Genomic DNA, 17,328 nt, shown 5'->3' on the forward strand with positions numbered 1-17,328 from the left:
TATCAAATGAATTCACTAAGTCAGGGTTTATCTAGACACAAGACTTAATCATGCTCACTTTCAATTTCAGAACCTATACACAGAGAGTATAAAAAATAGCTATGTCAACATCATTAGTTATTAGGGAACTATGAATCTTAACCACAATGAGATACCACTTCACACCCACTGTGAATGAAAAAGACAGATAATAACAAGTGTTGGTGAAGATGGAGAGAAATTGGACACCTCATACATTACTGGTGGGAATAAAAATGGTGCAGCTGCTATGGAAAACAGTTTGGTGGTTCCTCAAAAAGTTAAACAGAGTTACCATTCCACACAGCAGCTCTACACAAAAGAATTAAAAACAGGAATTCAAAAAAAAAAAAAAAAGAACCAACCTGTACACGCATGTTCATAGAAGCACTAGTCATAATAGACAAAAGGTGGAAACAACCCAAACGTCCATCAACTGATAAATGGACAAAATGTGGTCTCTCCACACAATGGAATATTAATCAGGAATAAAAGGAATGAAGTACAGACATATTCTACAATGTGGATGAAACCTGAAAACAAATTATGCTAATTGAAAGAAACCAGACACAAAAGGACACATTTCACGATTCCATTTACATGAAATGTCCAGAATAGGCAACTATAGAGACAGAAAGTAGATTAGTGGTTTCCTGGAGTTGGGAGGAGCAGGGAATGGGGAGTGACTACTAATGAGTATAGGGTTTGTTTTGGAGGGTGATGAAAATGTTCTGGAATTTGATAGTGGTGCTTGTTGCACAACTCTATGAATATGCTAAAAACTGTACACTTTAAAAGGGAGAACTTGATGGCATGTGATTTCTGTCTCAAGAAACCTATTGTTAAAGATGTTTTTAATAAAAACAACTATGATTAGAAATGATACTAGGAAGAAAATGTTTAATAAAGTTGTTAATGGAGCAGCAGAAGTAAAAAAGCAAGGTAAGCCATACAGAAGTTTTTTTTTTTTTTTTTTGCGGTACGCGGGCCTCTCACTGCTGTGGCCTCTCCCGTTGCGGAGCACAGGCTCCGGACGCACGGGCTCAGCGGCCACGGCTCACGGGCCCAGCCGCTCCGCGGCATGTGGGATCCTCCCGGACCAGGGCACGAACCCGTGTCCCCTGCATCGGCAGGTGGACCCCCGACCACTGCGCCACCAGGGAAGCCCCCAGAAGTATTTTTAGAATCCTAAATTATAGTACATTATGATATTATTTGAGGATGATACGTTGCTCTCCCCAAATTTAATTTTTTTTCCAAGACTTTGTACTTATTTTCAAAATGCTGTCTAGAGGTAAATTATTACTTTTTTTTTTTAACTACCATTGCATTTCTTTTTTATTTATTTTTATTTTTATTTTTATTGGAGTAATAGTTGCTTTTAGAGATAAATTATTATTAACACTTGAACACTCATTTGGCTTGGGCTAGGCTAACAGACGAATGGACAGGAGTGAAGTAAAAAATACACATCTCTATCATGATCTGCAAAGAAGAAACAAAAATACCAAGAAAACTATTGACTTTCACGCCAACTAAAAAGCCCCAAAATACAAAGGAAATGCAAAGAACATGCAATAAGGCCTACATCCGCGGAGACAAAAGAAAATGTAAAATATTAATAATAATAGTAGTAGTAATTAGAACCAAATCCAAAATAGTCACTCTTCTGTTTACAACCAATTATTAAACAAATATCTGTTCTAATTATACTTCAATTTAAAAAAATAAACACATCAACGTATGCAGAAGTAAGGAAAATACATAATATTTTCATACCGGAAACCCAAGGGTAAATTCCAATTTGTACTCACTGGGTTAGTTGGTAGTGTGAGAATTTTCTTCCCAATCGTCCTCTTCTTCAGTGTGTTCCTTGTTCTTTGGTGTGAATTCTTCAGATACGTCAAATGTTCCTGTTTCTTCGGAAGCTGTCCTTGGAAAGACTAACTTCAAACAGAATTCCCAGTTTGGAGACGGCATTCATGTTCACACTGACTGGGTTTATCAGGTCAGGGATGCTATGTAAGAATTCGGGACATGAGTGTGATTTCCTGAAAGGGAGGGTCTTCGCTCTGCGTCAGCTTAAAAAGACAGAAGCTTTACAGCCTGCATTGTAATTCATCTCAACCCGAGGGAAAGGGGGTGAATTTGCCTTCTCGAGCCTGAGGCAAATACAGGATGACACAGCAGGGGTGCAGGACAGCCCTGGCTGGGTGTCCCAGAGCAGGGAAAGGGCGCAGTCTCAGCCGGTGGACGGCCCCTGCTGCCACGCAAGGATAAACATTTTCCAAAGGGACTGCTGATCAAACATGCTTGGGAAACGCTACTTTACTTGAAAATTCACAATGAAACTATTCTATGGTTAGAGTCCAACGGTAAGAAATTCCTTTAACCTTGTTTACATCACACAGCTAATCACAGAACCTTTTTAAAAAAATTACTATATAATAATAACTATTATTATATTTTAATTATTACTATAACAAGTACTAATCTACTAATATCCAGTGGGACACACTTTGGGAAGCGCTGGTCCAAACTAACGATGTCCCATGTTTCAGAAGCCAGACTTTTGACTTGGGTGCTGACAAGGGTTGCCAGATAAAACAGAGGATGAATTTTAGAGAAGATTTGAATTTTAGAGAAGCTTTCATATAAGCACGTCCCACGCAGTACTTTGGTTTGCCGAGTCTGACCACCCTAGTTGTGACACGGCGCGGTCAGTAAACCCCGTGAGCTACAAGTGCCTGCAGCTGCCGTTCCACTGTGCAACCCCACTCACGGCCCCGCAGTCTCTGCGGCCCTAGTTGGCAACGCAGCGCGCCGTCACGTGAGTTACCGGTACAACGCAGACGGTTACCTTCCTCGGGGTGGCACTCCGGGATCCCATCTGAGCCCATGACGAGGTTGCCATCCTCGTCATGTCGCTCCAGGGTCCCGGGGCGACAGGTGGGGATGCGGGTGGTGGGCTCGGGGGCGGTGGTAGTGGTGGTTGACCGCGTAGTGGTTCGGGTGGTCGCTGGGCGCGCGGTGCTGGTTGTGGTGGGCGGAGGGGGCGTGGAGGTCGGGGGTCGCGTGCTGGTGGTGGAGGCGTGGGTGGTTGTCTTGACGACCCCCAAGCCCACCAGGGGCTTCCCTCCGAGGCTCAAAATGGGCTTATCCTGGGGACTGGCCAAGGGTTTGCCATGTCGCCCCTGCCCGAAGAGGGGGAGGCCATCAGGGCTCACCACGGGGGTCCCTTCCAGATCTGAAACAAAATCAAGCAAAAGCTGTGCAACAAGGTGAAAGGACACAGGGAAAGCAAAAAGCAAGTGGAAAATGTCTTCTCAGAGGCTTCTATTTTCATCAGTAAAAGGCAAAGAAATAATTAAAGGGACATCAGGTGAGGGAGCAGTATCTGCTGCTCTCCAGAAATTTCTAGGCTATTTATATTATCCATTACTCTGTACTACCTTATATAAATATATAAATATTTCATTGCTATGCCCCATTACCTGCAATAACTCAAAGTCTCCAGTAAGGAAAGTAATTCTTTCCCCCTCTTCATTCCTACCCCTAAAGACTTAAGTGTTACTGTGGACAATAAGGTGGCAAACTTATTCTGTAAAGGGCCAGAGAGTAAATATTTTAAGCTTTATGACACCACTACTCAACTTTGCCACTACAGGGCAAAAAAGCCATAGACAGTACACCAACAAATGCATGTTTCTATGCTCCACTGAAACTGTGTGTATGGATAGTGAAATGGGAATTTAATATAATATTCACACGTCACAAATATTATCATTCTATGATTTTCTGGCAGTCATTTAAAAATGTAAAAACTATTCTGAGCTCCCAGGCTATATAACAACAGGCAGCAGACAGGGTTTGGCTTTAGAAGCTGCTTTGCTGACTCCTGCTCTCGGCTGCCCAATCCCAAGAATGAAGTCAAGAGCCACCTTTTCTAGAGGGTGGAGTCTGTAAGAAGACAGTTGGATCAGGGAAGAAGCTAAGTTCTGCCCCCTTCTGAGGCACCTCCTTTCCACATGGCTCAAGGGTCCCCATTAAAAATGAGTAGGAGGAGAAAGAGAGAAGTTGTCACTCTACAGCTAAGTCAGGACACTTTTGTTCCTTAAAAAACACTCTCGGGCTTCCCTGGTGGCGCAGTGGTTGAGAATCTGCCTGCTAATGCAGGAGACACGGGTTCGAGCCCTGGTCTGGGAAGATCCCACATGCCGCAGAGCAACTGGGCCCGTGAGCCACAACTACTGAGCCTGCGCGTCTGGAGCCTGTGCTCCGCAACAAGAGAGGCCGCAACAGTGAGAGGCCCGCGCGCCGCGATGAAGAGTGGCCCCCGCTCGCCTCAACTAGAGAAAGCCCTCGCGCAGAAACGAAGACCCAACACAGCCAAAAATAAATTAATTAATTAATTTAAAAAACAAAACAAAACAAAACACTCTCACTTACCCACAACGGTTCGACCATCTCCTCCTAGTTTAACTAGAAGGGGATTTCCTTGTGAATCTTGGAGGTACCTTCCTTCTCCGTTCAATACTAACCCACGATCAAGATCCACGACCTAAATGCATGACACAGATTAAAGGATATATTGAACATTTTGAAATGTTCACCTTAATCCAACTACATGAACATATGTGAACAGGAAACATTATTTTTTTCAGCGTCATTCACAAGGTTTAATAAGAATAAAGTACGAAACAGTCACATTTCATATTATAATTGCTTATCTATATAATATGTAAATTGTTTAAGTTTCTCAAATATTCAAAAGATGTTCAAAACACTTTTACCATTTAATATGTTGTAGTATGTGAAAAGTAGGAAACAACCTAAGTGTTCATCAACAGACGAAAGAGATTAAATAAATTATGGCCCATCCATCCAGTGAAATACTATGCAGCCAATGAAAAGGATTTGGAAATTCTATATTTATTGACATATCCTGATGCAGACTTAGATTACAGGACTGATTATGTTGCAAAACTAAAATATATTCATTTGCGTATATAAACTTAAAAGTGCAGAGAGAAAATTCTGCACAGATTATATCCCAAACTGTTAATAATGCTTATTTCTAAGAAGTGGTTTGGGATGCTTATTATCTTTTGCATATATTTCTGAATTGTTTTAACTTCTTGCCATGAACATGACATGTTTCTATTTGGCTGTTAGTGTTAAAAATCAAAGTTGCTATAACAAAACCAACTTAATTTGTAATTAAATTGCCTAATACAGTATGCATGCAAAATTTTCATATTCTAAGCAATGATAAAACTTGAACAAAAGGTATTATTATCCTGTTAAGAAACAACTCATGCTCTACACTGTTGGTTCTCAAAGTGTGGTCCTGGACCAGCTGCCCCAGCCTCACCTGGGAACTGGTCGGATATGAGAATTACCTGGCCCTACCCAGACCACACTGACAAGCCCCCCAGGGATTCTGATGCTCATCGATGTTTGAAAACCATGACTCTGCACAATCAGGCCATTGGAGGAGCCCCTGCAAGCAGGCCACTTTGTTGGGTGCTGTCTCAGTAATTAAAATAAAACTTGTTTATATAAACCCTACTTTTGAAATCTACTCCATACCGTTTCAATTCAAAACTGTTTACAATGACACTTTGCTTTAATATGCATTCTTCCTTCCATAAATTTCTGTTCCTTTGAGAAATGATAAAATGGATCTTTAGGTCACCTGTGACTGAAAATTCTTTGAAGCTCTTCAGTATGTTTTCCTAAACCTTATTGTTTTAAATGGGAAGTTTTGACCGGGAATTCTAATATAAGTAATTTTTTGACTCTCTGAAAAAATATTTTAAAACTCTGACTATTGTAAGGTGTTCTGCCTGTCACCCCCCAACCCACCAAAAACTCCTAAACATTTATCTTAACCCCAGGAAGTTAAAGCCATTTAGCTTAAACATACATAAAGCACTAATACTTATTTTTTATTTCAGTCAAATTGTTGGAAGATTCAAAAGGTGATCTGATAAAAACTGCCTATTTGATTCAAGGATTTTTGGTTTGTCCAATTGTTTTTACCCTGCTTCCTTTTACAAAGGATTTGAGACAATTTACAGAAAATATGTATACTCTTTAATCGAACAATAACAAGAAATAAAATAAAGCTATCAGGCAGGAGTGGGAAAACAGAAGTTCATTTGAGAGGCTGTGCCTCAGGTTTTCTGTAACTGGTTGGCCCAAACATTTGTGTTACCTTCCTAACCAATCAAGGCAAATGGGAGCAAAGGCCCACGTCTGACCTAATTAGTTATGAGAAGAAAGCAAACTAGTTACTCAGGAGAATCAAGGATTTTTCTGAGCACTGGAAGAAACAATATAGTGTAAGTATATTGACATACAAGTGGTTAAAACTAGAGAAAAAAAAAAAGACCGCTTCATTTTTTATTATACAATGCCCACCATTTTTCTCTTCCCAACAGCATGAAAATAACCAGTATGTGTAAAGAAGTTTACCCTACCCACTTTGTTCCTTGAGGGCCATTGATAATTCTTTGCCCACTTGGTTTTCCATTACTACCAGGAAGTACTCTCCCTTCTGCATTTGGTCTTCCATTATAACCTACACAGTACAAAACAAAAAACAAACAAAAAAAAAAACACACAAAATACAAACCAAAACAGAAACAAAAAAAAAATCCAACAACAGAACCTGGTAAATTCAACATTCCTGGAAAGTTGGCTTCATACCAAACTATATATAGTAACACATCTTTTCAAATAGGAACACTAAACAGAATTTTAAACCAATAGCTCAAATATATTAGATAATGATAGTCTTAAATTGTGACTTCTACATGACAAATATGAATGTCTATGAAAAGTATGGTAAAGTCACAGTTTTCTGACATTACCGGGGGAATAAGCGTGTTCAGCATAAGTAAAGTTTCCAGATAAGGCTTAAGACCTTAAAGCTAGTAGCTGTAGCTTAATTTTAGCCAGTTGGAAGGTAGAGGGAAGGAGAGTTGGAAGGATGGGGAAAATTCTCTCTAAAGTGTACGAGATGCTGTCCTGCTCTCCTCCACAGATTATACTTAACATGCTCACTATTTCTAGCTGACTTGGGTCCCGATCGTCAATTGCAGAGCATAAATAAACCCACAGAGCTGCCTCAAAGCTTGACTTCCGTGGGGCTGCTTGAGAAGTATCTGCTCAGAGAGGAAGTGGCAGGCCCAGCTGGCTGGCCTTCAGTTGCTGTCTGTCTGCTCCTTGTACCTGCCCTCTCTCTTCACCTCATGCCCTTTCTGATCAGCGGCAGTCTGGCTGAGGCCTCCCCTGAGAGCATTCTTCTCCAGCCTGGCCCACCAGATAAAGTGCTTGGGCTTCCTGACTATTTGCAGGTCAGAGACATTTCTCTCGCTCAAGCAGCTAATGAAAATTTAAACTTTATTGAGTTTTTTCTATGTACAAGGGAATGTGGGTTTTACCTCTACTATCAGGGTCTTAGGTTGATGTAAAAGACTCCGTTTTAATGGAAAACTGAACTCCACGTGGGGTACTGTTCTATGTCTTTACGCTGGGCTAAATTAACAACATATTGCACAGGTTAACAAATATTAATACATTCATTCAAAAGTGTTCTATTAAGCCCCGATTCCATGCAAAGAGAGGGTAAGGCACCAGTGAACTGAATGCAGACTTCGGGTAAATACCTTAGATCCTGCCCTGGGGTCCATGTAGACTCCAGTTCACAGCTGCCTACATTCTGTCCTCAACCTAAGTCACACATCGGCCTGCTACTCCGCTGTGTGACATTCGTCTTTAACATGCCTTTTCTGGAGGTTTGAAGCAACATTCACTGATTGCAATGTCTGAGCAGTCCTCACCCCAGACATCTGAGTTTGTCCCGGGGCATTTTCAGCTGAGGGTTTTATATGCAGAACAACAAGCACCGGATCCAGCCCACACAGGCAGGTCCTCCTTCCTGTGGACTCCTTAATATGCCCAGGCAGAGGGACAACTAAAACTAACCTACAACACAGGAACCCGAGTTTGGCATCATGGCTGCGACATATTTTCAGATTTAGAGCATATGTTAAGGAACTCAAAGAAGCAGTATGGGATAGCGGAGTGGCCGAGGGCTGTGGAGTCAGTGTTTGGGAATGGAATCGCAGCTCAGCCACTTCGCAGCTGTCTGGCCTCCAGCAAACCACTCAGACCCCTAAGCACTGGCTTCCTCATCTGAAGACCAGGAGAAGCAATGCAAACCCAGGCGATGGTTAAGAGGATGAGCTCATGTTCCATCTGCAAAGCTCCTAACGCAATGCTTGGACAGAGCAGATGCTCGATAAAATAAAAGGCTCTCAGGAATTTCTACGAACACTGCTGAGAACTGTAAAGAAAATGTTAAGTTAAAATCAAATTACCTTGTCTGGAAGGGGATCTCACAGGCAGGCGTGAGAAAGGGTTCCGGAATCTAGAGTTCATCATGCGCTGGCGCAAGGAGAGCATAGGGGTGGTGGACGAGTAGATGGCAGGGGCGCGCGTGGTGAACCGCGGCAGGGAGGGGGTGCCCTCCGTGGGACTTGGGGTGGCAGGGCTGCGAGGGGGGTGTCTGGGCGGGAGGTGCGTGGCTCTCGGGGAGCTGCCCGGAGGTGGAGGAGGAGGACGCTTCACCGGGGTGGCGTTCTTGTCCTGCGGGGAGCTCACTCTGGGAGGCGCAGGCACGATAGCAGGCTCTGTCTCCCCCTTAGCGATGTTCCCATCCACGTGCTTGGCGCCCCTGGGGATGAAGGAGGAGGGCCACTTTGGAACAGAGGAAGCCAGGGAGTCCTTGTCCTTGTCCTTTCCTCCTTTAAAAAACATCACGTCTTCATCTTCCTCCACGGCCGAGACCGACTGCTGCGATTTTGACGGCAGGGGCTCCCTTTTGGATGGCGTGGCCTGGGACGCACCGTCCTTCTTCCCCACCGCCTGGGGCCCTGCTCTGCCGGGGACCCTGGGGCGGGCGTGGGGGTGGAGGCTGCCGGGCCTGCCTAGGGGTCTGCGGAGGTGACTGTCGCCGGCGCTTCTTGCCTGAGCCTCCACCTGGCGGTGCTTGGGAAGGGACGGGGTGGCGACCTTGGCAGCCGCAGAGTACGCGGGCGCCCGGATGCCCCTGGTCTCCGCTTCTGCGCTGTCGTCGGAATCCTCGCTCTGATTCTGGGGAGACGTGGGGAGCCCCCCCCGGGAGCTCGCCGTGAGGGAGGACTGCCTGCCTCTGGACGAGTAAGGGTCTGCGAAGGAGGCGCTCTCCTGCGACGTGGGGTGGGGACGCCCGGCCTGGGGTTTGGAAGGCGGACGCCCCTCTTCCCTGCTCTGCGGGCCGCGGGGCTGCTGCTGGGGCGCGGAGACGGCCGACGAAGGCTGCCTTTCCGGAGCGGCGGACGCGGCGCCCACCCTCCGGGGCCCGCCGGTCCCGCGGTGGTGCTGCGCGCGAGGCGCGGGAGGCGGCTGCGTCCGGGGAGACCCGCCCTCCACGCGCGCGTCGGTGCGCTGCTGCACGCCCTGCGCCGCAGAGGGCGGAGACTTGGCCTGAGGATGCGCCCCTGCCCAGGTCCCCGCGGACTTGGGCGTCTCTTCGAGGGGCTCCTTCCGCTGCAGGCCCGGCGCTCTCTGGGGGCCTCTTCTCAGGTGGTCCGCGCCCCGGGAGACAGGCTGCCCGGAGGAGGGAGACGCGTGGTCATTCGCCACGGCGGCCGGGAGCGGCAGTTCGTCCCCTGCCTCTTCTTCGCCGTCTTCATGGCCGCGCAAGCCTCGCCGGTGCTCAGAAGCTGGGTGAGAACTCACCCTCGAGTGAACCTGGGGGGCCACGGTGGACGGCGGGGAGCTGGAGGGCCGTAGCCGGGGTCCTCGGCCGCCGCCAAGCCTGTGTGGGTATCTGCCGGGGGCCGCGAAGGGCCTGGTCCTGAGCGCACTGAAATGTCCAGAGACAGGCGCCCGGGACCGCAGCGTCGGGGCCGTGGCTTCAGCCTGCTGCCCTTTCTCTTCAGCATCACTGCCACCGCCGCCGTCCGAGTCACCTGCGCCTTCAGAGGCCTGTGTCCTTGAGGAGAGACGAGAGGAGACCGAGGAGGGCTGGGTAGCCCGGAACGGCGCGCTGGACTTGGCGGCTGGCGCATCGTGACCACCCTTCCAGCCCCCGGAGAGCGGGGACCCGGGCTGTGGTTGGGTGGGCAGCAGCCGAGGTGGGCCCCCGTGGGATGGAGACAGTCTCGCGGGTGGGGCTGAAGGCCTGGAATTTTCCTCCCCATCCTCAGCGTGGGGCGCCCTCCGAGCGGGCAAGGCTGGTTTGGCGCCGTGGTTCGCGGAGCCTCCGTCGCGCAGGGCGCCCCAGGCTGGGTGCCGGCCGGCGTGGGCTGCGCTCCTGGGAGGCGGCCGCGGGGAGCCTGCGGCTGGCCCTTCCTCCTCGTGGCCCACGGAGTCGTTGTCATCAGAGCTGGAAGGGCGGTGAGCGGGGCCCTCAGGGGCTGTGGCTGGGACCGAAGAGGCGGACGGGGGCGCCCCTGGGCGAGGGTGAGAGGCGGGCGAGGAGCCCCGCTTGTCCACGCCGTCCTTCCGGGGCAGCCCCGGCGCTCGGGCTCTCCCTGGAGTCCGCCCCGCAGGGAGGACCGGGTGGACAGGTCTACTTGGTGGCCTCTGCTGGGGCTTCTGGCCTTGGGTCTCCGAGGGCGAGGTTGGTGGGTGCCCTCGGGAATCCAGCACTTCCTCCTCGGTGATTTCTGTCGACTGAAGATCCACCCCTTCACTCTTCCGAGGGGGAAGCTGGGCTTTTCTGGGCAGCCCACCATTAGCCAATATTTTGTTCTTCAAGTCAAGAAGCAGGTTCTTGGCATTTCTCCCGTGGGGAGAAACAGGCAAACGAGTGTGTTTTGAGGAAGCTGGAGCTTTGGGCGAAGATGAGGAAGGCTCGGGCTTTTTAGGCTTGTGATGATCTTCCGTGTCTGTTTTCTGCTGATCAGACTCACTGGTAGGGGCTGTAATAGATTTTGAAGAATTTGATGTCAAAGAAGAAATATGAAAGATATGCAATGGGAAATGAGTAAGATGGCAGTATGGAGGTGTTTAAAATTAGTAATAATAATTGTTAACTTCTCCTTCTTTAGACATGACACTGACTTTCCCAATTATAGCAATCTCTTTTAAAGTTCTATTTTGCTTTAGGTAATATAGTCCTAGAAAATTTGTGTATTGAGTTTCTATATATCGAATCAGGCTATGCCACGGCTTATCTGAAGGAATTCTGAAATGAGTACTTGGAAGTAATTCATTGATTTTGTAAGCACAAAATCTTATTTAGGACTTTCTTAATATAACTGTCAAGATATTACAAGTGCATTATAGCCATTCTTTACAATGTAGACAAGAAACACACACAAGCCTGGCACAAAATGTTGAATGATCTATACTGAAAGCTATACGGAGATGTGTTGTGTGTAATTTGCAAATGACTGGGGCGAGCTACACATTTGTAATTTTTGAGGCATTACAAAGAGTCCCCTATTCCGCATAACATGTCCTTACTTGCTTTTTTCTTGCTTAAAATCCCTTTTATAATGGATACATTTGTAATCCCACAATAAAGCCTAAAATAAAAAGACCCCTGGGGTAGGCAAAACATTATATTACTACGTGTACCCTATAATTTACCCTTTATTGAGAGCAGGATGGAACGTGGGAAGGGATGCTGTAAGGGGAGAAGAACTTATATAGCAATGGGGGATCCAGAGAGAGCAAACTTCTTCTATTTCAGGTTTTTTTAAATGATAGAACTGTGTAATATTGCAGTATACTGTGGACCCTCACAGCATATAATGAAGGAGAAAGCTCCCTATATCTGGTGTAAATGTAGGCAAGCAGGAAAGAAAACACAGTCCAGAAACACCCCACTCCAATCTTGGTTTTTATTAACCAAAATTGGGGTTCGATACTGAGCAGATAAACAAGGTAACTGAAATTCTTCTGAGTAAGGTTGCATTCCAAAATAATGGCATACAAACTATAAAAATTTTATGTGCCATTTATTCATTAAAATGAGCTAACAACTAAAAAATGTCACATTCTGCCTGTAAAAATGTTCTTTCCCTGTCATCATAAACCCCAAATTACACAATGATATAAGATGAATCACATAACGAATACATTAGTCACATAATTACTACATAATTCATAATTACTATTATAATGGTAATTAATGTTGCTAGCCATCAATAACATTTTAGCGTTTGGGGAGACCAATTTCTAAAGGGACCACAAAAATATTATAGACATCAATATGGTACCTTAACCCCCCAATTCATCAGCAGAGCAGTTCTAAACCCAAAAGCATGATTCAAAGTAACACACCACAATTAGCAGTAATGAAGAGAGAGAAAAAGAGAGCCACAGATACACAGTGCTTACTTACTTGTTGGCAGAGAGACAATGAAGGCTTTGGAATGAGGCCCCAATCCTCTCCTGTTTGCGGCCCGGATTTTGAAAAGATAGCGTTCCCCAGGCTGCAGACCATCCACTAGGGCAGAAGTAGTGTCTCCAGGATAGGTGAGGGACTTTGCTCCAAATGGTTTGAGAGCCGGGGCGTATGAAAGAATGTATTCTGAAATGATTTGGCAGACGGTTGGAAGGAGGAAACTGAAAACAGTCCTGTGTCCAGCAGACAGACTGTATGGGCAGGATGAATTAGAACGTGCATTACTAAAATTAATTCTCTAGCAATGCACGCCAAGTCAGTAGCTGGAGCATAAAGACACAGTGAACTGGCAGTTCAGTCAGGCTACCAGACAGGCCTACGGAGTCGGTCAGCTGGCAACTTTCCATTTACAGCAAACTAAATATATGGACCCCGGGAGGCCAGTCTTCATACATTTACCGAAAATATTTACCCTTGTGTTTGGGTTTTTTCTTCATTGTGTTTATTTACTAATTTACTATGCCAGACTGTATGCAGAAGAGAAGAAACCACAGGAAAAAAAATGACCATTCCTAGGAACTGATTCTGAATAGCTGCTGACACCTTTAAGAGTTCCATTTTATTAATCTGGGCTATCTGCATTTGTGCATCAAGCCAGATAAATTCCATATTTGGAATATAATTTCGCTTTTGTAGGAATTATGAAAGTTCGTAATATATTCGGATAAAGGTTTTTCACAGTATTTAAAACTGTGAGGAAAAGTTGCTGAGTCATGGATTTATGTGATGTTTAATGTCTCCCTCCTTCATTGGCTATATCTATAAACACATAATGCCCTGGGCCTTTGAAAATCATAGCAAATTCGGTCCAAGGAACTAATATATCTCTATGCTTATATGGAAATACTGCAACATAAGGAAGCCACATAGTAAAGCATAATTTTCACCCTCAACTAAAAACTCTCATGCCTATTTTCCTGCCAATGAACTCAAGATTTACAAAACTTATCAAATTAATATGAGTAGGAGCTAACCAAGAAAACTAATTTCAATTACAGAATGACCAAGTAATTATCATACTCCCTAGGGGAGCATGGATGATCTTTCCTTTTCCCTAAGCTCTAATCTTTAAAAAGTACATTTGTCTGAAAAACAAAAAACAAAAAAAAACCAGCATTCTTTTCTCATTGAAAATGAACAAACTAGTCATTTGTGGTGGTCAAAAGTAAGAATTAAAAGAACCCACTGTCTACAAAATTTTGTAATTCTGATTTTTTTGTGTGGATTCAATTCATCTGGAAAAAATTTAACCACGTCAAAGTATATCCTTTTATGATGTTTTCTATTTCTCAGGCATAAAAAATGCCCCAGGATAATTATGAATTTACAATCCTACCACTACACCTTTAGGTTAGTGAGGTACGTGAGTTCTTTCGGACATAGAAACTCAGTAGCCATTTATTACTTCTGGCAATATTTGATTGACTACCAGGGAGCTTCTTTTGCCAAAGAGCTATAAATATAAACTAAGATGTGGGAGAGGGGAAAAAAATAAGTGGCATGGTAGTAAGGTCACCAAAGGAGCAATAACTGACTTTTTTTAAATAACTTCATCACTTTTTTTTATAAAAAAGGTAGTCAGCTAAAACATGTCTTTATTCAAGTTTCAGAAGTCTTCTCAGCATCCCAATAATGATACAGAAGCCAATGTTCAAACTGTCATAAAAAGAATGATTAAAAGGGGGTATCCTAACTATTTTTTCTCTTCATTTGTTTCTGATTTATTCCACTGAAAAAATGAGCAAGAATAGTACAATATATTCTTTAAAAACGTGGAAAGTGAGAAAGCATTAAGTTTAGAAAATACTATCCTACCTCTACCTTCCGTAATTTCTACTGTTCAGTGAAAAGATGTCCTTATAGGTCAGAAAAGATAACTTACAGTTGACTATAAAACAGAACCACCCAATTTCTTCAATTAAGAAATTCTCGAAGAACATCAGTGATAATTTTCTGAATTTTCTTAGGCTTACACAAACTTTCCATATTATAGTTTTCTTCCAAAATCAAGCAACAATAAAAAGTAGCCCTAGAGTACCTTTGTATAGGTGATGTCAGGGGAACCCTCAACACCACCCTTTTAAGTGTCTCCAGATAGACTTCCAAAAGGTTCTTGAATGTTTTTACGTTGAAAAGAAATTATCTGCGCTTTTATTTAATGTTCTCAACAGACCATTTTAAAATGTAACTAGTTGTGGATGTTCTATGCTATTTGCATTTTTTAAAAATCTACAGTATTTTTTTCTATTTTAAGGTCATATTTTCCTCAACCAGCCCCCCACCCAAAATCAATTGTTCAAAATGCTGACAAATAGGGAAAAAGTCATTTAACATTTTATTTTATTATTTGATTTTCAAGCCCATTAAATATTTAGAGTCCCGTTGGAGACATTTATGGTCCCGTGGGATTTCTGCTCACTTCTACCTGCCATGATCTTACTGGCACCCTGAAAAGGCCCACAGCGTGAAAAACAGGGTGTCATTTTGTTTGGTTAAAGTTATGATGTCACATCCATACAATTAAAAACAGCCCTCTTGATAATAGCATCAAAATCCCTGCATAGAGGGAAGATGAAAGTCATCTTCATGATGACCTGGGTCTTATTGACAATGAAAACCCCTCATGAAACATCCTTGTCCATTGCGTTAGCACCCCATATAGGTATGTGGCTTCCCTGTTGCTTGTGCTATCACCAAGCTGCGATTAGAACCAGTTTTTATCAGAGTCAATGTACACAGCTCTCTTTGGGGTATTTCACTCCCACGTGCTTCTTATACTTTAAGTAATGAGGTTCCTACCTTTCACTTTCCCCTCGGTCTCAGGCAGTGCCTCCCACGCTACAGTGACAGCCGTAGGTTTGCCATTGACTGGCCAGACGGTTAAATTTTCAGGAGCTGTGGTAGGAGCTACAAAAGGACAAGGATCCAATGTTTAAAAGTGCCCTTATGGGTGTTCTAACAGTAAATGACATGTGGTCCCTACATACACATTTTTTATTGCAGAGCTACTGTGTTAATTTTTATTATACACGAGAGAAAATTCTCCACTTGCTCTTTGTGTGATTTATGTCAGTTTTACCAACTCATATAGTAAGGTTAGACATACGTAGGGAAATGCTTTTAGGAATTCAGAATTTCCCTCATTGCTGAATATTGAAATATACAAAGAAGATGAAAATCCGGTTTCAGCTTCTTTTGAATAAGGTTTCTAAAGACACAGTTTAAAAGAAAATAATTGTAGTCTTAAATATAGAACAAATTTCTCCCCCCAAATCAAACACGACCTCGGCCTTAAAAAAGAAGAGTCTGTCCTCCATTCTCGAGCCATGGGTTGTCCAGGGGCATTCGCACATACGGTGGGGATTTATCCACGTGGTTTTAATGTGCTCCACGTGTCAGAATAACATGCTCATGCAAATAGCCAGTGAAGGACACAACATGGACCCAAGGAAACGTCTTTGTGTTCATACACAGAAACGCTTCCAAAATTTAGGGTTAACGTTACTTTGAAAAATGCCTCTGCTGGCCTTTATCACTACTGGCTCCTTAAACTGTCCTTAAATCTTCTTTTAGTGGTAATCCCCGAAGTTGAAAGTCCAAAGGCCATTTTGAATACAGACCAGATTCTGGTGTTCTCTGGAAGATGGATGTACTCCATTTGCCGTCTCGTCCACCCTGTGAGATGCGGACTGCAAATTCATACATGGTGTCTGGAATCAGGTTCTCTATCAGCACGCGTCTGTTGGAGACCTGCTTGTAGTCCCACCTTGCGGACTCCCCCTTTTCTCGGTAGCGCACAGTGTACTGTCTGTAAGAAAATGCAAGGTAACAGCACACCCCTCTGACCAGTTCTCTGCACCTGAACACTGGATTCCTTGACCTTTTCCCTTCCCCACAAGTGACGACTTTGGGAGGTAAGTAGAGAAATCAAAGAGGAGAAAATTCTAAACTTTTGACTTTGTTATTGGCTCAAAGGATCTACTTAAGTTCCAGGGACATGTGTCTAAAATAGCCCAGAAGAGATGGACCTTATTGTCTTTTCAACACCAAAATGTCTTATTGCTCAAAAGGTCAAGCAGCGATTAAAAGGAAGGGATAGAAGGGAGACTTTTTCTGAGGCAAGGGCCTTAAGGTGTGTGTGTCTCTCTCTGTGTGTGTGTGTGTGTGTGTGTGTACATTGTGTGGAAGAGGTAATATTAAGAACCAGAACCGGCCCCGTGTACCTTGGCTCTCCAGAAAAGAAAGACAAGAAGACTCATTTCATGCCAAAGCAGGCATGTTTTCTATAAGTTCTATAAGGAAAGGCACCATGTGGTTTTGAGTAGACTTATTACCATGAGATGGAACAAAAATGTGTAACAAGCAGAGCAGGAGAGAGGCGCTTATGAAAGGAACTCTGCTGTGTGATTATCAGGCAGAGAAGTACGGTGTGACCCAACACGGTCATACTAGGCAGTCCCCGACATAAGGCATCCTCGACCCTTGACGTTAAGAGTTGCAAATGCCATTTACTGGACTGCTTTTCTCAGAAGTTTTCTTTGTGGCCACTTTACAGTAGAAAGCATTTGATGCATTAAAAGTGTGCTATTCATTATGATATTTAATTAGTTAGGATAAGACTTCAGTTGCAGACGCAGCACACCAATTCGCAATAAATGTTCTGCTAAGAAAACTCAAGCCCTCTTGTTTTCATCAAGATGTTGGAAATCAAAGTCCAGTGGTAATCAGGAACACTTCACGTTGGGGGAGGCCCTATGGCTTGGGAGAGAATCATTATGCATTTTCTGAGGTCTTTGACAAGAAGCAGATGTCTTTTTTTTACTAGCAGACGGTAACAG

The 17,328-nt window shown here is 44.3% G+C and overlaps 1 protein-coding gene across 2 annotated transcripts in view; it reads right to left on the reverse strand.

Moving 5' to 3' along the window:
• Positions 1 to 17,328, reverse strand: part of FNDC1 (fibronectin type III domain containing 1) — a 96,097-nt gene that overhangs the window by 27,305 nt on the left and 51,464 nt on the right. For both annotated transcript variants that reach the window (XM_007111972.4, XM_024122624.3), the window contains 7 exons: positions 16,111 to 16,298; positions 15,290 to 15,397; positions 12,428 to 12,616; positions 8,409 to 10,997; positions 6,504 to 6,604; positions 4,468 to 4,579; positions 2,879 to 3,265 (listed from right to left, as the gene is read on the reverse strand). In XM_007111972.4, the coding sequence (XP_007112034.2) occupies positions 2,879 to 3,265; positions 4,468 to 4,579; positions 6,504 to 6,604; positions 8,409 to 10,997; positions 12,428 to 12,616; positions 15,290 to 15,397; positions 16,111 to 16,298 (3,674 nt within the window). The remainder of the gene's footprint in view (positions 1 to 2,878; positions 3,266 to 4,467; positions 4,580 to 6,503; positions 6,605 to 8,408; positions 10,998 to 12,427; positions 12,617 to 15,289; positions 15,398 to 16,110; positions 16,299 to 17,328) is intronic.

Source organism: Physeter macrocephalus, chromosome 10, assembly GCF_002837175.3.
Source record: "Physeter macrocephalus isolate SW-GA chromosome 10, ASM283717v5, whole genome shotgun sequence".
NCBI lineage: Eukaryota > Metazoa > Chordata > Mammalia > Artiodactyla > Physeteridae > Physeter > Physeter macrocephalus.